This window comes from Eriocheir sinensis, chromosome 23, assembly GCF_024679095.1.
Source record: "Eriocheir sinensis breed Jianghai 21 chromosome 23, ASM2467909v1, whole genome shotgun sequence".
Taxonomy (NCBI): domain Eukaryota; kingdom Metazoa; phylum Arthropoda; class Malacostraca; order Decapoda; family Varunidae; genus Eriocheir; species Eriocheir sinensis.
This window is the reverse complement of record NC_066531.1, coordinates 15,113,489-15,134,306: the sequence shown is the minus strand read 5'-3', so window position 1 is coordinate 15,134,306 and position 20,818 is coordinate 15,113,489. Positions and strand designations below refer to the sequence as shown.

Sequence of the window (20,818 nt, the reverse complement as noted above, 5' to 3'; positions counted from 1 at the left end):
GGCGGGAAGCACAAAGACAATAGCCCAACATCGTCACAGCAGAGGCGTACAAGCTACAGTAATGCACACTACTGTGCACCTGCAGAGAGTGGAGTGGTGACTCCTGAAAGTGCGTAAACGCAGGTAAAACACAGCGGGCGACCCGCACGAAAATGCACCCCTTGGCATCACTACGCTCGTCGCCTAGGCAACGAACAGGTTGAGTCATCGTGACCCGCCCCGCGCCTGGGTCACGTGACGAACTAGGAAAACGCGTCAACAGCTTCCCTATAGCAAATACTATAAAATAACTTGTCGCGAATCTAAACCGCGACAGGAAGGAAAGCAATTAGTCAGATATACAAAGTCGTAAACATCTGATAAGCACTAACACTAACAAGGGAGGTTACGGAAAATACCAAGACCCACATACAGAAAACAGATACGGTACCCAGTAGGTGTGGTCAGAAAATGTGGAAAACCATTCAAAAGACTTTGAACATGTGACCTCAGTCGTGACGACATGCTATAAGCGAATAACTGAACAGATAAGTCACTGTGGGAGCGTCATAAGAGTGAATCACGAATAGCAGGAGAAGTAAACAATACAACATAATGAGCGAGCCAATGTTTGTTGACAGGAAGTATTGGCTACTGGTTATGTGAAAATTAAAGCGTGTCAAGAATGTAGTTCCGCCTTAAGCAAAGAAAAAATGTGACCTAGAAATCAGTAGTAAGACCAGACCGAGCTTGGTTCTCGCCTCAAGCAGACCTGCTACTCACTCAGCTGAGAATGGCTGTTGTGATCTTAATCGTGAGTAGAAATTCGAGAATCTAAGGAAACCGACTGTATTGTCCTGGAGATTATAATGTGAGGAGATGTGTAGTAGGATTGTGAGTGGGACAGGATTGTGATCATTTATTGCTATATAAAGCAAAGGTAGAAACCGCTGGGTGTGGTATAATTTGGTGCTTCCGTGAAATTGTTGTAGATTATACTATAGGAATGTGTTATTAGGATTTGAGGAGAGTACTTAATTACTGTGATGTAACCAGAGAAACAAACCACTGCTTGTGGAATGACGAGTGTTATTATTATTGGCAACAACTGAGCACATATTGTAGTATTATGTTTAAGACATGTCGTTTGTCAAATGTTGCATCCATTGCTGAATAAGCCAGTGTTATGAACGTCTGAGCATATAATATTGCGTAAGGCAATTACTTTCATTTAATTTTAAATAAATGTATATTTTCTTTTTCCAGTGTTTAGCCCCGCACACCAGTCTCCAATAACAACTTCAACCAGATCACTCTCCCAGGGATACGAGACGGTGAGATCATTTATGGAGTTATTAATGAGTGATAAAAGAGTTGTTTTAATACAAGCTGATGCAAATAAAAAAATAAAAAAAGCTGATGCAAATAAAAAAAAAAAGTAAAATTAAATACAAGAAAGAAGGATCCTAAACTTTGCCGCGTTCGTTACCCTTAAAAGGAGTGTCTTGAAATTATGATATAATAAATACGACCCTCCAAACTTGCTGATTCATTCAGTCATCTGTAGTTACCTAGTAATCTTTCAATGACATTTTGTACCAATCTTTCTTCTCTTCTATAAATAATATCCGTTAAAATTACTAATACCTATATAATCAATCAAGCACTCGATAACATCTGTAATCGACATTCAGGTGTGTCGAGACTTCTGAATAACGTACGTACGTCATTAGGCTCGGGATAACGCAGCTAATGGCGGACACTTGACTTTCTTCTCGGACATGTAAAATACGGGACCTAACACTAACCGGGAACACACACGTTACCGCATTAATCACACGACGGACTCAAAATAGCCTCGCAACCGCCTTGGGCGGCCAAATCATTACAAATAAGTCATCCAGTGTGAAAGAGGCTCAGCCTCCAAGACACATACCAGCAGCCTTAATGGAGAGTTCGTTTTCGAGCAGGAGAGCGTGCGAGGAAGAGCCAGTTGCCGGATTACTTGTTTTCGTCTTTTCTTGAAGGCCGGACTTGGGAGGTATTTGTATAATGAATGATGTATAACTATTTTCACTCACAGCCACTATCACATCTTAGTGTTGCTTAATACATATGAAGGTTTTCCTTATATACTTATTTGTCAGAGAGAGAGAGAAACTTCCTCATGCAGGCTACCCATTTATCGACCAGCCCGAAAAGAAAGAAGGATGAATAGCTGGGTGAGCACACTGACTGCCCAAGCCGGGATTCGAACCCGGGCCCGCGGATTCGTAGCTAACCACTAGACTATGGAGGCATAAAAAAAGATTCAAGGGGTGAGAAACTTGCTATATGTGGAGAGACTCAAGCATCTAATGCAGCCATTGTCAACAAGATGAGAAAACAATTAAAAGGAAATAAACTGAAGTTGCTAACGCTTGGTTGCACTGCACACACTTTAGATGTTCTGGCTTATGATCGGACAATTGGTAACATAAAAGAAAATGTGGTTCATGTTATAAAATACGTTTGAAACCATCACCCTGCCTCAACAAGATATGGAAGAGACGGTCAATGTCTTGTTCTGCTCAGGACACTAGACGAACCATGTTTGAACTGGGTCAAGGCGTGGCTTAGCAATAGGAAGCAAAGAGTGCAAATCAATGGTAAAGATCTCACTGGGGATGTGTTACAGGTGGGGTCCCACAAGGTTCAGTATTAGGTCTACTTTTGTTTATTATTTATATCAGTGACTTAGATACAGGAATTAGTAGTGATGTCAGTAAGTTTTTTTTTGTTTTTTACAACAAGGAGGCAGCTCAAGGGCACACAAAAAAACAATAATAAAAAAGTCCGCTACTCGCTGCTCCTAAGAAATAAATAAAGAGGTGTCCAAAAGCAAGGTCAAATTCGGAGAGATGTCCTGATACCCTCCTCTTGAAAGAGTTCAAGTCGTAAGCAGGATGAAATACATATGAAGGAAGATTGTTCCAGAGTTTACCAGCTTGAGGGATGAAAGAGTGAAGATGCTGGTTAACTCTTGCATAAGGGGTTTGGACAGTATATGGATGAGCATGAGTAGAAAGTCGTGTGCAGCGGGGCCGCGGGAGGGAGGGAGGCATGCAGTTAGCAAGTTCAGAAGAGCAGTCAGAGTGGAAATATCGATAGATAGAAAGAGAGGCAACATCGCGGCGGAATTTAAGAGGTAGAAGACTATAAGACGTATGAGGAGGAGAGCTGATGAGACGAAGAGCCTTAGCCTCCACTCTGTCCAGAAGAGCTGTATGAGTGGAGCCCCCCCACACATGAGATGCATATTCCATACGAGGGCGGACAAGGCCCCTGTATATGGACAGCAACTGTGCGGGGGAGAAGAACTGGCGGAGACGGTACAGACCGCCCAGCCTCGAGGAAGCTGATTTAGTAAGAGATGAGATATGAAGTTTCCAGTTGAGATTTTGAGTTAAGGATAGACTGAGGTTGTTTAGTGTTGAGGAAGGTGATAGCTGGGTGTTGTCAAAGAATAGGGGATAGTTGTTTGGAAGATTGTATCGAGTGGATAGGTGGAGAAACTGTGTTTCTCCACCAGGTTCCTCTTGCCCCAATCGGAAATTATAGTAAGGTCTGAGGCTGAGCGTTCTGCAGCCTCCAGCCTTGAGTCGTTAAGTTCCTGTAGGGTGGGTCTTCTATTAAAAGAAGTTGAGTAATGCAGAGTGGAATCATCGGCGTAGGAATGGATAGGACAGTTCGTTTTGGAAAGAAGATCACCAATGAACAACAGAAAGAGAGTGGGACATAGGACAGAACCCTGTGGGACACCACTGTTAATAGCTTTAGGGGAAGAACAGTGACCGTCTACCACAGCAGAGATAGAACGGCCGGAAAGGAAACTGGAGATAAAGGAACAGAGAGAGGGATAGAATCCGAAAGAGGGTAGTTTAGAAAGCAAAGACCTGTGCCAAACTCTATCGAAGGCTTTCGATATGTCTAGCGCAACCGAGAAAGTTTCACTGAAACGGCTAAGAGAGGATGACCAAGAGTCAGTTAAGAGAGCAAGAAGATCGGAAGTAGAATGCCCCTTGCGGAACCCATACTGGAGATCAGATAGAAGGTCAGAAGTGGAAAGGTGGTTTTGAATCTTCCGGTTAAGGATTGATTCAAAAGCTTTAGATAAACAAGAAAGTAAAGCTATAGGACGGTAGTTTGAGGGATTGGAACCGTCACCCTCCTTAGGCACAGGCTGTATGAAGGCACACTTCCAGCAGGAAGGAAAGGTAGATGTTAACAGGCAAAGGCGAAATAGTTTGACCAGGCAGGGTGACAGCGCAGAGGCACAGTTTTTAAGGACAATAGGAGGCACTCCATCAGGTCCATAACCTTCTGAGGATTGAGGCCAGAGAGGGCATAGAAAACATCATTTTGAAGAATCTTTATAACAGGCACAAAGAAGTCAGAGGGTGGATGAGTAGGAGGAATATGCCCAGAATCGTCCAGAGTGGAGTTTTTAGAAAAAGTTTGAGAGAAGAGTTCAGCCTTAGAGATAGATGAGACGGCAGTGTTGCCGTCAGGACTGAGGAGTGGAGGCAAAGATGAAGAAGTGAAGTTGGAGGAGATGTTTTTGGCTAGATGCCAGAAGTCACAGGAAGAGTTAGAAAGCAAGGTTTTGGCATTTTCTATTAATGAAAGAGTTTTTGGTTAGTCGGAGAATAGATTTGGCATGATTCCGGCCAGAAATGTGAAGTTCATAATTAGCATTAGTTTGAAGGCAAAGATGAAGAAGTTAAGTTGGAGGAGATGTTTTTGGCTAGATGCCAGAAGTCACGGGAAGAGTTAGAGAAGGCAAGGTTTTGGTATTTTCTATTAATGAAAGAGTTTTGGGTTAGTCGGAGAATAGATTTGGCATGATTCCGGCCAGAAAAACCTTTTGTGAGCTGCCTCTCTATCATTGACAGCACGAGAACAAGCGTGATTAAACCAAGGCTTTTTAGCGTGAGGAGTAGAAAGAACGAGGAATGTATGCCTCCATTCCAGAGACAATCACCTCTGTGATGCGCTGCACATACACAGAGGGGTCTCTATCCTGGAAGCAATAATCATCCACGGGAAATCGGAAAAGTACATCCCCACGCTACCACTCGGATTTTTCAGTCACCGCCAAATGGCTTAAAACTACCCACATGCTGTCCTGAAGACCACCCATCAACCCGGACTCTAGAGGAAGCCGTCCAAGCGAATCAAGAACGAGTTCCGGGGGGCAGCATGAGCCAATGCAAGATGGCGCCACTATAAACACTCGCCTGCGCCAGAACAGGCTGGGCCGACCATCAGGCCCTCCTGGAAGAAGCCTACCGGCGCAAAGGCAACAACACGAGAACAAGCGTGATTAAACCAAGGCTTTTAGCGTGAGGTAGAGAAAGAACGAGGAATGTATGCCTCCATTCCATAGACAATCAACTTTGTGATGCGCTGAGAACACACAGAGTTGTCACTATCCTGGAATCAATATTCATTACACGGGAAATCGGAAAAGTACATCCTCAGGTCGTCCCACCGAGATGAAGCAAAATGCCAGAAGCATCGCCTCTTCGGTGGGTCCAGAGGGTGTACAGGAGCGATAGGACAGGATGCAGAAATAAGATTGTGATCGGAGGAGCCCAACGGAGAGAACAGTTTGACAGAATAAGCAGAAGGGTTTGAGGTAAGGAAGAGGTCTAGAATGTTGGGCCGATCTCCAAGACGGTCGGGAATACGTGTAGGGTGCTGGACCAACTGCTCTAGGTCGTTGAGGATAACAAAGTTGTAGGTTTGTTCACCAGGCTGGTCAGTGAAAGAGGATGAAAGCCAAAGCTGGTGGTGAACATTGAAATCTCCTAGGATGGAGATTTCAGCGAAGGGAGAGTGGGTCAAGATGTCCTCCACTTTAGAACTCAAATAGTCAAAGAATTTTACATAGTTAGTAGAGTTAGGTGAGAGATAAACAGCACATATGTATTTAGTAATAGAATGACAATGAAGTCTTAGCCATATGGTAGAAAATTCAGAAGAGTCAAGGTTGTGGGCACGAGAGCAAGTGATGTCGTTGTGCATGTAGGCGCAACATCCAGCTGGATTGAAATTTAGGATAGAGATAGTAGGAGGAACAGAGTAGAGATTGCTGTCAGTAGCCTCAGAAACCTGTGTTTCGGTAAGGAAGAGAAGGTGAGGTTTAGAGGAGGAGAGATGATGTTCCACAGAATAAAAATTAGAACGGAGACCGCGAATGTTGCAGAAATTGAGAAGAAAGAGGTTCGAGGAGTCATCAAGACACCTCTCGGGTCGGCAGCCAGAAGGAGTCCTCCTGGGGGCATTGTGCCCCCCAGGCGGGGACTCCGAGGTTTGATGTAGGTGCGCCATTTTGAAATTTGAATTTTGGGAAAAGGTGTATATGTTGTGTCAATGTAGTGTGGTGTGGATAGAGAGAGGATCTGTCTTTAGAAAGCATGCTGAACTACTCTCCGGTGTTGTTGAGACAATAGGGAAACGGTTAGTGAGGACATGGTCTTTGGAGGCTTCAGCTCCTTCTCACCTCCATATATACCTCACCGTGAGTGGCTTGCGCCCGTTCGGTAGGTGTTTTCCTACCTACTCCGGCCATATGATGATACCAAGATCGGTAGAATAATTGAGTCGGATCAGGACGCTAGTATTCTTCAGGATGAACTTAACATTGTATGACAGGGCGGATAAATGGCAAATGGAGTTCAACAACCCCTCACATAACTATTGCTTAAATGACGCTCCCACAAGCAGGTCTGGGTGCGAGAGGGATTTAGGGGTCTTAGTGAGCTCTGATCTCCGTCCAAGGACACAATGCATTCAAGCTAGAAATCAAGCAAATAGGGTACTGGGATTTATTTCAAGAAGCGTAAGCAACAGAAGCGCCGAAGTCTTCCTCAAACTATTTTTAGCATTAGTTAAACCTCATCTTGACTGCGGTTCAGTTCTGGTCACCTTACTATAGAATGGATATCAAAATGTTAGAATCGGTGCAGAGGAGGATGACTAAGATGATTCAGGGGTTGAGAAACTTGCCATACGAGGAAAGACTCAAACAGTTAAACTTGCATTCTCTAGAAAGGCGAAGGGTGCGTGGAGACATGATCGAGGTTTATAAATGGATGAAGGGCTTTAATAAGGGGGATATTCATAAGGTGTTGTTGGTAAGAGAACCGGGTAGGACACGAAGTAATGGGTTTAAACTGGATACATTCAGATTCAACAGGGACATAGGCAAAAATTGGTTTGCTAACAGAGTGGTGGATGAGTGGAATAGGCTTAGCAGTCATGTGGTGAGTGCCAATACAACTGTCACATTAAAAAATAGATTAAATAAATTCATGAACAGCGAAATTAGGTGGGGTTAGATACACAGGAGCTTAGGTTCAATAGAGCTGCCTTGTACAGGCCTACAGGCCTCTTGCAGACTCCTACGTTCTTGTGTTCTTATATATATATATATATATATATATATATATATATATATATATATATATATATATATATATATATATATATATATATATATATATATATATATAATGAACTAACAAGCTCATGGAAATCAGTGAAGTTAATGATAGGGAAAATATTGATATCAATGTTAGTGTTTTCTTAATTAATTTTTCCGTAGTATATTGTTGCCCTGGTAATACGGTCAAGATTTAAATCAATGACATTTGAAAAGAATATCATAATTTAAGTCGATTTACGTCAATGATTAAAAAAAAATCCTTAAATTTAAATCAGTGATTTAAATCAACTTGATTTAAATTAAACAACCCTGCGTTATATAGTTATGTGTCTAATAAATTAAACAATATTGATCTGCCTTGTTAGGAGCTCACCTTCACCACCCCCGCGCAGCCGCCGTGCCCGAAAAGAGACATTTACTCCACGGTAATAATTATGATAGCTTTCGTCACGTCATCGAAGTGTTTTATACATACTTTGAAGGTACAGTCGTGGGACGCAAGTGTTGACACAGTTTCCAAAATGTTTCGGACGCCGCCAGCGAAAGACGGCAACTATCCAGCAGAGCTACATTTGAGTTATATGTGGTGTGTGTGTGTGTGTGTGTGTGTGTGTGTGTGTGTGTGTAAGGGACAAAGAGTGTGTGTGGGTGTGAAAGATATATTATTTAAGGATTTTTGTTACGAAACTGTGAGCGTCAACTGCACGACGATTATGTTTTTTAAAAAAATATGTTATGAATCCTCTTGTTTCCACCAGTGCACGCTCTGTAATAAGATTTTCTGCATTCCATAAGCTAAATACTTGCTTGGCTTTGGTCGTCAGTGTTCATTATGGTGTGTGTGTGTGTGTGAGAGAGAGAGAGAGAGAGAGAGAGAGAGAGAGAGAGAGATTAATTTATGTTAAGAAAAAAAGTTATTGCAAAATAATAGCCTAGTTTTCTTAAATGCGTAATAATAGCTTAGTATTCGTAAATGCAAAGTAACAGTATAGTTTAATAAATGCAAACGAATCGCTTAGTATTCTTAAATGCAAAATAATAGCTTTGTAATTCAATTCAATTCATAATAGCCTACTAGTTTCCTAAATGCGCCGGCTGGCATGGTCGATGACGACGTAATTGCATAACATTGTCAAGCGAGAGTTAAATGGTGACATCATTAGATATTTTTTTATTATATCATAATATTTGTGCACGTTATCAATGTTTTCTTCGCATTTTCTTAGGGACGACGTTGCAGAAATGAGTGCAACATACATTCAAATGCGTAATAGCGTTGTAAACAACTTTAGCTGTCCTTGACTAAATTTGAACGAAATGTAAAAGAGACATTTTCGTCCACAAATTACAAACTTGTTATCAGTGTGCACAACTGACAGATTCATATCTAATAACTTATGGAGAGTGTATTATGTAGTGACATATCTGAACATTAGCCTCTTTCCATGCGGTGTATATATTTTAAAGTCAGGGCCGGTGAACGAAACCCAGTGGACAGTGTGTCAACACTTGTGTACCACGATTGTACAACAGTAGTTTTCCTGGGTTATTGGTCATGGAGTTCTCTGACATTAGGCACTGTAAAGCCAAAGACAGGGAGGGTATGGTAGTTGGGGTAGTGCTAATTGCCATTTGAGCAACGTAAAAAAGCAACGAAAAGGGGGTGGGGTGGGGGGGGAAAGGTGGAAAGAAGATCATTGATGAATAACAGGAAGAGAGTGAGTGATAGGACAGAGACTTGTGGAACACCACTGTTGATAGGTTTAGGGGAAGAACAGTGACCGTCTACCAAAGCAGAGATAAAACGGGCGGAAAGGAAACTGGAGATAAAGGAACAGAGAGAGGGATAGAATCCGAAAGAGGGTAGTTTAGAAAGCAAAGACCTGTTCCAGACTCTATCGAAGGCTTTCGATATGTCTAGCGCAACCGAGAAAGTTTCATCGAAACGGCTAAGAGAGGATGACCAAGAGTCAGTTAAGAGAGCAAGAAGATCGGAAGTAGAATGCCCCTTGCGGAACCCATACTGGAGATATTTTTGGCTAGGTGCCACAAGCAAGGGAAGAAATAGATAAAGCAAGGTGTTGACATTTTCTGTTGATGAAAGAGGTTTTGGTAAGTTGGAGAATAGATTTGGCACGATTCCGGGCTGCAATGTAAAGTTTGTGATTAGTAGGAGTGCGAAGGCTCTGGAACCTTTTGTGAGCTGCCTATCTATCTTTAATAGCACGAGAACAAGCATGGTTAAACCAAGACTTTTTAGCATGAGGAGTAGAGAAAGAACGTAGGATGTATGCCTCAATTCCAGAGACAATCACCTCTGTGATGCGCTGGGCACACACAGAGGGGTCTCTCTCCTGGAAGCAGTAATAATTCCACGGGAAATCGGAAAAGTACATCCTCAGGACGTCCCACCGAGCTGAGGCAAAATGCCAGAAGCATCGCCTCTTTGGTGGGTCCAGATGATGAACAGGAGCGACAGGACAGGATACATAAATAAGGTCGTGATCGGAGGAGCCCAACGGAGAGAACAGTTTGACAGAGTAAGCAGAAGGGTTAGAGGTAAGGAAGAGGTTTAGTATGTTGGGCGTGTCTCCAAGACGGTCGGAAATACGTGTAGGGTGCTGAACCAACTGCTCTAGGTCGTTGAGGAGGGCAAAGTTTTAGACTTATTCACCAGGCTGGTCAGTGAAAGAGGATGAAAGCCAAAGCTGGTGGTGAACATTGAATCAGTGAAGGGAGAGTGGGTCAAGATGTGCTCCACTTTAGAGTTCAAGTAGTCAAAGAATTTTACTTAGATAGCAGAGTTGGATGAGAGATAAACAGCACATATGTAGTTAGTAATAGTATGACAATGAAGTCTAAGCCAGATGGTGGAAAATTCAGAAGAGTCAAGGTCGTAGGCACGAGAGCAAGTGATGTCGTTGCGCACGTAGACGCAACATTCAGCTTTGGATTGAAATTTAGGATAGAGATAGTAGAAGGGAACAGAGTAGAGATTGCTCTCAGTATCCTGAGAGACCTATGTTTCGGTGAGGAAGAGAAGGTGAGGTTTAGAGGAGGAGAGATGGTGCTCCACAGAATGGAAATTAGTATCCTACATATCATGAATATGAAATATAAGTACTTAGCTAGAAAATAACATATACAAGAGGTCGTTGTGGTTAATGCTGTCCATATGTTTGTCAACAAATGATGAGCGATGGACTGACGGAGTGGATCATCCGTGCCGAGCGGCCGCTATTTCGCTGACGTCATTTTGAGGTCATTATTAACGTCGACTGATCGGTCAAAACGGAATAGTGGGAACCTCGCCTTATCTCATTTCCTCACCTCCTTCCTTTTCCTCCATCCTCCTTTCCTCCCTTATTTTTCTCTCCCTCACCTTCCTTTGCCACCCTCTCTCCCTCTTATCACCTCCCTTACTCCTTACCTCCCTCCATCCCCTCCTTTCCTCCCTTATTCTCTCTCTCCTCCCTTTGACTCCATCCCCTTCTTTCTCTCCCTCTCCCCTCCCTTCTCTTCTCTTCCATCTTCTCTCCTCCCTTACTCTTTCTCTCCCTCTCCTTTCTTTTCCTCTCTCCTCCCTTCCCAGTTCCCACCTCCCTACTCCCTTACATTCTCTCCCTCACCTCCCTTAATCTTACTCATTCACGTTTTTTTGTTTTGAGGTGAGCCGAGTACCGCCCCCCCCCCCCACCGTCCCACTTTGACCCGCTCTATTGTTATATATCTCCATTATTTATATCTCCCTTCCTTCTGTTTCCTCTATTCCTTCTTTCCTCTTCTTTATTCTTCTGCAATTCTCTCCTTTCTCCTTCTTTTTCTTTTCTCTTCTTCCTCTCTTCTCCTTTATCACACTTCTCATGTTTGTTATTGTAATTATTATTATTATTATTATTATTATTATTATTATTATCATTATTCTCTCTCTCTCTCATATAGAAGAAGAAAACTATTAAAACAAGAAGAAAAAAACAACCTATAGCTGTGGAAAATTATTATAATTGGTTTCATGCACTAAATTAATATTCCTTCCTTTACTGTTTTCTGTTATCATATTACGAGTCTGATCATTTCCTCCACTGCATGAATATTGCACACATGTTTCTTGTATTAATTGAAAATCACACAGTATGCGCTAACCACTCTTGCAGGAAGGCTGTTACAGTTGCGGACGACTCAATTCGAGGAAGGAAGGAAGGAGGGAGGGAGGGAGGGGGCGGGAGAGAAATTTATCTCATAATAGAAGGGTGTCGATCCAGTGCAGATGTAGCTAACAGATGTGGAGTAAAGGACCTGCATGGAAACAGTGCTCAGAAGGGAAAGACTCCGATGGTTTGGACATGTAAAGAGAGCAGGGGAGGATACAGTGCTGGGAGTTGTGGAGAGAATGGAAAGATAGGGTGTCCGGTGCAGATGTAGCTTACAGATGTGGAGTAGAGGACCTGGAAACAGTTTATTTTTTCCTTTTTTACATGTGACCTAAAGCGCCGGCAGGCTTTTTTTATTAGGGGCCTGATGGTGGGCCCGAGCCCGTAATGGCGCAGACAATTGCTTATAGTGCTGCAATTATTATTGGCTCATGCTGCCCCCCGGAGATCATTCTTGATTTCACTTGCATAGCTTCTTCTAGAGCCCGGGTTGGTGGGTAGTCTTCAGGACAGCATGTGGGTAGTCTTAGGCCCCTCGGCGGTGACTGAAAAATCCCAGGTGGTTAGCGGCGGATTCGAACCCTCATCATCATCAATGCTCCGAATGCGGGGCCGGCACGCTAACCACTCCGCCACCACCTCAGAAACATGGTTACATGGAAATGCAGGCAACAGAAAGCCTATTAGCTCATTACGAGGTTGCCCGCTTTGGTGATTTAATCTGGTCGACAGCCACTTGGGGCCTGGGGAGCAGATGAAAGCAGCTCGACACTGACGAGCAGATGAAAGCACCTTGATATTAAGGAGTAGATGAAAGCACCTCGATATTGAGGAGTAGATGAAAGCACCTCAATATTCAGCTTACTCCCGACGCAGCGAAGTGACGGTCGAATCTATATTTGAAGGAGTTGATAGTATTCGATTTTACTTCTGAAGGAAGATTGTTCCAGTGACGGATGACTCGGTTTGAAAAGAAACTCCTTCCGATGGGAAAGACTCCGATGGTTTGGACATGTGAAGGGAGCAGGGGAGGATACAGTGCTGGGAGTTGTGGAGAGATTGGCAAGACAGGGTGCCCAGTGCAGCTAAATGTTGCTAACAGATGTGGAGTAGAGAACCTGGAAACAGTGCTCAGAAAGGAGACTCCTATAGTTTGGACATGTGAAAAGCAGGGGAGGATACAGTGCTGGGAGTTTTGAAGAGATTGAAAGTAAAGGAAGGAGACCAGGTGGTAGACCTAGGAAAACGTGGAGAAGGTGTATACAGGAAGACTTGGCAGTGATGGGATTGGATGAGCATCAGGCAGAAGACAGAGCAGAATAGAGGAGACCCATAAAGCGTCCAACCTCTCAGGAAGAGTGAAAACGGACGTTAAACGAAATTATGATGATGGTTATGATCTCATAATAGAAGAAGAAAAGAAAAGAACTAAGAACCTTAAGTGACCTGTGGAAAGGATTAAAGCATTTCTGCTACTCTCGGATACGTTCAGTTCACTCCCGACGCAGTAAAGTAACTGTCAGTGGAAATGGAGTTGATCGTTTCCGCACTGACTACTTCTGCGGGGAGGCTGTTCCAGTGGCGGACGACTCTGTTCGAGGAAGGAAGTATGGAGGAGGGAGGATGGGAGCGAGTTTTATTCTTTTCCTTAATCTTTGTTCTCTCGTTCCATCTCATCCTTCCACATGCTCACTGCCACATATACTTCACTGCTCTGTTACTTAACTTTACTTTCTGATCATTTCACTTTACTTTCAGATTAAGTTAACTTCCTCTGCATTGCGCCACGTAGGGCTACAGCTGATGCTTTTAAAATTAGGAACAACAGACGCTTTTAAAATTAGGAACAGCAGACACATTATACATTAGGAACAGCAGACGCATTATACATTAGGAACAGCAGACGCATTATAAATTAGGAACAGCAGACACATTATACATTAGGAACAGCAGACGCATTATACATTAGGAACAGCAGACGCATTATAAATTAGGAACAGCAGATACATTATAAATTAGGAACAGCAGACGCATTATAAATTAGGAACAGCAGACACATTATAAATTAGGAACAGCAGATACATTATAAATTAGGAACAGAAGACGCATTATAAATTAGGAACAGCAGACGCATTATAAATTAGGAACAGCAGACGCATTATAAATTAGGAACAGCAGACACATTTAAAATTAGGAAGAGTAATCACTTAAATTAACTTGAGAAACAAACAAAGATTAACATGATTCTGAGAGGAAGTAGGCACCCGTTTATTATATATATATACATGTCTGTACATCATCAAGACCCCAAGACCCAGACCAAGCATTCCTAAACGTATACTATAGTCGCAGCACATGAGTCTGAGGTCTTCGTTATCGTGCTCTGGCAACTTGCCATTACACATGCACACACACATACAGCTACATAATCAGCGATCTTATTTTTTTTTTTACAACAGAGGAGTGGCCGAAAGATAGAGAAGAGCTGTGTGGGTGGAGCCCCCCACACGTGCGATGCATATCCCATACGAGGGCGGACAAGGCCCCTGTATATGGATAGCAGCTGTGCGGGGGAGAAGAACTGGAGGAGACGATACAGAACGCCCAACCTCGAGGAAGCTGATTTAGTGAGAGAAGAGATGAGAAGTTTCCAGTTAAGATTTCGAGTTAAGGACAGACCGAGGATATTTAGTTTTGAATAATTATAAGGTGACAGCTGAGTGTAGTTGAAGAATAGGGGATAGTTGTTTCGAAGACTGTGTCGAGTTGATAGGTGGATAAATTAGGGTTTTGAGGTATTGAAGGACAGAAGGTTCCTTTTATCCCAATCGGAGATGATAGCAAGGTCTGAGGTTAAGGATTCTGCAGCCTCAGCCTTGTAACCTAAAACAGATTTTTGCATCAATTTCAATAATATGATTAATACTGACAAATGTGCCCTATGCGTAGACTATCATATAACATCGTAGACGCCATGATACCACGATAATTCACACCTCAGTCTCGGGAGCCGCGACGAGAGCCAAGGCTGTTACACAGAGACGGCCTTGGCACAGCACCACTATAACTCCTCCTCCTCATCTCTCTCCTTTCCTTTCCCTCCTCTTCCTCCTCACTCAGGCTTAGTGATCCGGAAGACGAAGACGAGACCCTCCTTGTCACAGAAATAGTTTGGGACGATGCGCCGCTCCACCTGAAGGAATTATGACCATCATTTCAAATACGTGACTTTCTCCCCCTGGCCAGCTCCTGACCATCTCCTTATACCAGAGTGTCGTGACAGGCGCCCATACAGTGAACAGCCCCGCCAGACAGAAACCTTGATTAGAGTAAATGTTTTCTTGTACCAATGTTGCCAGATAGTTGTACTCAGCCTCTTATATATTTACCAACTTCCGACCCCAAAACTGTCTCCTGGGGCTCAATAACTAGATTCATTTATATCTGTCGTTAAAATAGTGAATTCCTGATGTTTCTTGGCAATAGTTGGGTGTCAAAAAACGGTAAATACTATGCTCTGAGTACGATAATCTGGCAACGGTGCTCCCTACCTTCTTCCACTTCCCGTCCGCCTCCAGCTGGTCCATGTAAGGCTCCAGCTTGTCCTTGTAGGAAGGCACGGTCTGTAGGTACTCATGGCGCATCACGATGATCACGAAGCCTCCTGGAGTGCCGGAGAGGAGGAAATCAGTTAATCATTGGGGCATACGCTAGGGGGCGCGTCATCTAGCCTACCCTAGGAAGACCACCTCAAGGTTTACTCCAGGCAAATCTGAAGTCTCTATGTAGGCTCTTTCCCATCCTAAACGGCGCCTAAGTTCGCCTGTTTGAAAAGCCTCTCGTAAAAGTTGCTGGGATTATCATGAACTGTTTTGCGATCCTATAGTGATGGTTCTACACGTCTGTCACGATCTTCAACGGGAAAACCACCCATGAAAACCCGGTGAATCTTCTCAGTGGCCTTGGGAAATAGTCGTGGCGGAAGATCGGCACGCCCAGGAACAGTGCTAACCTACGGGTCCTCGCACGACTATCTAAACTGAGGGTCCAGCTTCCAGCGCCTTCACCCACTCAGCGGACCTTGCAAAACACACACACACACACACACACACACACTCACCAGAGCCTTCGCACTCCTACTAACCATGAACTTTACATTTCAGCCCGGAATCGTGCCAAATCTATTCTCCGACTTACCAAAACCTCTTTTCATCAATAGAAAATGTCAACACCTTGCTTTTTTTCTAATTCTTCCCGTGTCTTCTGGCACTTAGCCAATAAGATCTCCACCACTTTCACTTCTTCCTCTTTCCCTTATCTCCTTAACCCTTACGGGAGCACTGCCGTCTCATCTATCTCTAAGGCTGAACTCTTCGCTCAGACTTTCTGTAAGAACTCCACCCTGGACGATTCTGGGCATATTCCTCCTACTCATACCCCCTCTGACTCCTTTTTGTCTGTTATTAAGATTATACATAATTATGTCTTCTATGCCCTCTCTGGCCTCAACTCTCAGAAGGCATATGGACCTGATGGAGTGCTTCCTATTGTCCTTAAAAACTGTGCTTCCATGCTGACACCCTGCCTGGTAAAACTCTTTCGTCTCTACCTATCATCATCTACATCTACTGGCAGTATGCTCGTTCCAATCCCTCAAACTATAGCCCTGTAGTTTTACTTTCCTGTCTATCTAAAGCTTTTGAATCAATCCTTAACCGAAAGATTCAAAAGCACCTTTCCACTTATAACCTTCTATCTGATCGCCAGTATGGATTCCGCAAGGGGCGTTCCACTGGCGATCTTCTTGCTCTCGTAACTGACTCTTGGTCATCCTCTGTTAGCCGTTTCGGTGAAACTTTCTCAGTTGCGCTAGACATATCGAAAACCTTCGATAGACTCTGGTACAAGTCTTTGCTTTCTAAACTGCCCTCTTTTGGATTATATCCCTCTCTCTGTTCCCTTATCTCCAGTTTCCTTTCCGGCCGTTCTCTCTCTGCGGTGGTAGACGGTCACTGCTCTTCCCCTAAACCTAACAACAGTGGTGTTCCACAGGGCTCTGTCCTATCACCCACTCTCTTCTTTCTATTCATCAATGATCTTTCCATACCAAACTGTCCTGTCCACTCATACGCCGACGTCTCCACTCTGCATTATTCAACTTCTTCCAATAGAAGGCCATCCCAACAGGAGGTACACGACTCCAGACTGGAGTCTGCAGAACGCTTAACCTCAGACCTTGCGATCATTTCTGATTGGGGTAAAGTGAACCTGGTGTCCTTAAATGCCTCAAAAACTCAATTTATCCACCTATCAACTGGACACAATCTCCCAAACTCCTATACCCTATTCTTATAAAACAATCAGCTGTTACCTTCTTCAACACTAAATATTATCGGTCTATTCTTAACTCAAAATCTAAACTGGAAACTTCATATCTCCTCTCTCGCTAAATCAGCTTCATCGAGGTTTGGCGTTCTGTATCGTCTCCTCCAATTCTTATCCCCCGCACTGTTGCTATCCATGTACTGGGGCCTTGTCCGCCCTCGTATGGAATATGCATCTCACGTGTGGGGGGGCTCCACTCACACAGCTCTTCTGGACAGAGTGGAGTCTAAGGCTCTTCGTCACATCAGCTCTCCTCCTCCAACTGATAGTCTTCTACCTCTTAAATTCCGTCGCGATGTTGCCTCTTTCAATTTTATATCGCTATTTTCACGCTGACTGCTCTTCTGAACTTGTTAACTGCATGCCTCCCCCCTTCCCGCGACCCCGCTGCACACGACTTTCTACGCATGCTCATCCCTATACTGTCCAAACCCCGTATGCAAGAGTTAACCAACATCTTCACTCTTTCATCCCTCACGCTGGTAAACTCTGCAAAAATTTTCCTTCATCTGTATTTCCTCCTGCCTACGACTTGAACTCTTTCAAGAGGAGAGTATCAGGAGAGGAGAGTATCAAGACACCTCTCCTCCCGAAATTGACCCCTCTTTCGGCCACCTCTTTTGATTTTTTTTGTAGGAGCAGCAAGTAGCGGGCTTTTTTTTATATTAGTTTTCTTTCTTTGTGCCCTTGAGCTGTCTCCTTTGTTGTAAAAACACTCACTCACTCACTCACCATTCTTTGCGACGCGCACCAGGTCGTCGAGGCCACTGACTGGGATGTGACCTTCGCCCATACCGCCCGAGATGACCACCAGGTCGTATGTGTCTGAGAGAGAGAGAGAGAGAGAGAGAGAGAGAGAGAGAGAGATGTAGAAGAAAAATACGTATATTAATCTTTAAATATGAAACAACAACAATAATTCCACTCACACAGCTCTCCTGGACAGAATGGAGTCTAAGTTTCTTCGTCTCATCAATTCTCCTCCTCTTACTGACAATCTTCTACCTCCTAAACTCCGCCGCAATGTTGACTCTCTCTGTCCTCTAACGATATGTTCATGATGACTGCTCTTCTGAACTTCCTAACTGCATTCCTCCCTCCCTCCCGCGGCCCCGCTGCACACGACTTTCTACTCAAGCTCATCCCTATACTATCCAAATCCCTTATGCAAGAGGTAAACTCTGGAACAACCTTCCTTCGTCTGTATTTCCTCCTGCCTATGACTTGATTTATTTCAAGAAGAGTGTATGAAGACACCTCTCCACTCGAAATTGACCTCTATTTTGGCTACTCTTTACTTTTATCTTTCATGGGAGCGGCGGGTAGCGGGCTTTTTTTTTTGTACTCTTTTAGTTGCCCTTGAGCCGTGTCCTTTGATGTAAAAAAAAATTACAAATACCCTTGGGCACGGTGGAGTGTCCGCTGCCGATAAACTCCAGGAAGTCGTTGGTATAGATGCCAGTCTCCCGCTGCTTCATCATGCCCTCCGACGGGTCCACAGCGTCTATGTGCCTGTGGGAGTGGCTGTAGTAGTAGCAGTAGTAGAAGTTATAGCAGTAGTAGTAGTTGTTGGGAATCAGTAAATTTACCCTACCCAACAGTTAGGTCACTCGCAAAGTGAATAACACACCCGTCAGACAATCCCAAAGAAACAAGTGCTTACCAGCTTTTAGGTGGTGAAGGTATCCAACAAGCAACTCCAGACAGCCGAACAAATAATAATCCTACCGGATCCGTGTAGTAAAATCTATCTGTCTCAAATAACTGCTGGGGGCACTTAGCTGAGAAGCGGGTTTCAAAAGATATTGTTGTCTCTGAAGTCTCGTTGCCGGGTTTAGTATCCCTCAGTCAGGTAATAGAAGGCACACTGCGTCCGATTTAATGGGTGGGCTGCAGTGCCTTGGTCTTTACTTTGTGAAGGCCGGTGGTGGAGTGAGCGAAAACCAACCACGTGGGTCTGAAGCGATGTTTTGAATTTCTCTCGCCAGATGGCGTGGCTTTCCTCTCTGTTTCCATCGGTTAAATTATCCTTGCTCTTTAATTATAATTCAGCAAGGACAATTAGTTATTATTTCATGAAAACACTTCACTATTGTTTTTCCTTTCATGGTAAATGTAGTTAGTCTTCAGGCAGTGAATAAGTTGATTCTGTCTCGGTTTGGGAGCCGATGACCGAAGTATTTAAGTACCATCAAGGCTTAGTTGAGCTCAGGCGATACTCATAGTTAACGAGCTCTCGGCGAGACTAGTTACATAAGGGAAATAGTTAATTTGTCTAGTCCCACGGTTAACTGGCCTAATTCCTAACATAGTATAGTCTATCGATTTTAACTTGAGCCCTTGGGCGTGACACAAGGATTCGCCACGAGACCGCGCTGGTGCCACATCACTCCATTACTCTCCTCAGAGAGGGTGGCTACCTCTCTCTCTCTCTCTCTCTCTCTCTCTCTCTCTCTCTCTCTCTCTCTCTCTCTCTCTCTCTCTCTTTTGCATGGCTGCGCAGGGCGCGAGTGAGATCTACTTGATTGTCCATTGTGGCGTAACGCTGAATGGTGCGGCCTGGCGCCTGTTGCCAAGGTCCGTCAGGATGCAACGTTGCATGAGCCACGTTGCCAAGTGATATGGAAGGTTTACTGAGTCGTTGTCTTCCCCTCTAATCCCAAGCCATTCATAACACCACGCAATCGTATTATGAATATATATATATATATATATATATATATATATATATATATATATATATATATATATATATATATATATATATATATATATATATATATATATATATATATATATATATATATATATATATATATATATATATATATATATATATATATATATATATATATATATATATATATATATATATATATATATATATATATATATATATATATATATATATATATATATATATATATATATATATATATATATATATATATATATATATATATATATATATATATATATTCAAAAATAGATAACGTACAGACTAACAGTGAGACATAATGCCATGCGCAGGTCATCGCTAGATCTGTAAACAAATGGGGTTTCCCCGGGCTAAGCCACAGGGCTCAATTTTAAGTTAGAGTTGATGGAGTATAGTAATGCCGCTCCTGCCCGCTCCCAGTTCCCACCCAGCGGCCCTGCCTCTACACAAGCTGCTGTAATTTCCAACACATCATCTTCATCTCTTGGGGTTGGAGTCGTGTTGAGGCTGAGGCACTGGCAGGCAGGAGGCAGTGGACTGGAGGATATTTAAGTATGGTGACCGGACATCCCCCTGTCTGCGGCCCTGCGGCACCCACCTGAAGCCTTCCCGGTGGAGTTCGCGGCCCACACACCCCGTCCCGGCGGCCACGTCCAGCACCCTGGCCTTGGCTCGCCGCTCCAGGGGTACCCAACGCAGCGCCTCCTCCAACGTGATGGCGGGGCCATGGTACCCGCCTTTCCAGATCATCTAAGGGGACGGGGAAGCAGATGATTACAGGTGCGTACCCCAGGGGCCGCATCACTTCACTCCCGCACCTCTCGGTGTAGTCTCGGTTTTAACGAAAAATCATTCGAGCGATACCACTTGATTCTTCATAGGCACTTGGTACAGACTGCATCTCTCTCTCTCTCTCTCTCTCTCTCTCTCTCTCTCTCTCTCTCTCTCTCTCTCTCTCTCTCTCACCATCTCCTCGTAGTTCTCGCACCACTCGTCTTAGCCGGCCGCCATCTCAACCGTCGTGACCCCCCCCCTGTTGACGTTCGCGTCCACCCTCATTGCCACGTCGCCCTGACTGCCGCCCTCAGACAT

At 43.8% G+C, this 20,818-nt stretch overlaps 1 protein-coding gene across 3 annotated transcripts in view; it reads right to left on the bottom strand.

Annotated features, from left to right (window-relative positions):
• The window catches only part of LOC127002501 (demethylmenaquinone methyltransferase-like), a 101,977-nt gene that overhangs the window by 43,764 nt on the left and 37,395 nt on the right, over window positions 1-20,818 (bottom strand). The window contains exons 4-6 of one of the 3 annotated variants that reach the window (XM_050868522.1): window positions 17,740-17,832; window positions 15,174-15,286; window positions 13,895-14,815 (exon numbers count right to left, since the gene is read on the bottom strand). The exons of 1 other annotated variant lie outside the window; for it this stretch is intronic. In XM_050868522.1, coding sequence (XP_050724479.1) covers window positions 14,735-14,815; window positions 15,174-15,286; window positions 17,740-17,832 — 287 coding nt within the window. In that variant the 3' untranslated portion in view covers window positions 13,895-14,734. Of the gene's footprint in view, window positions 1-13,894; window positions 14,816-15,173; window positions 15,287-17,739; window positions 17,833-20,818 lie in introns of those variants that run through there. One more of the 3 variants, XM_050868519.1, reaches the window with a different exon arrangement.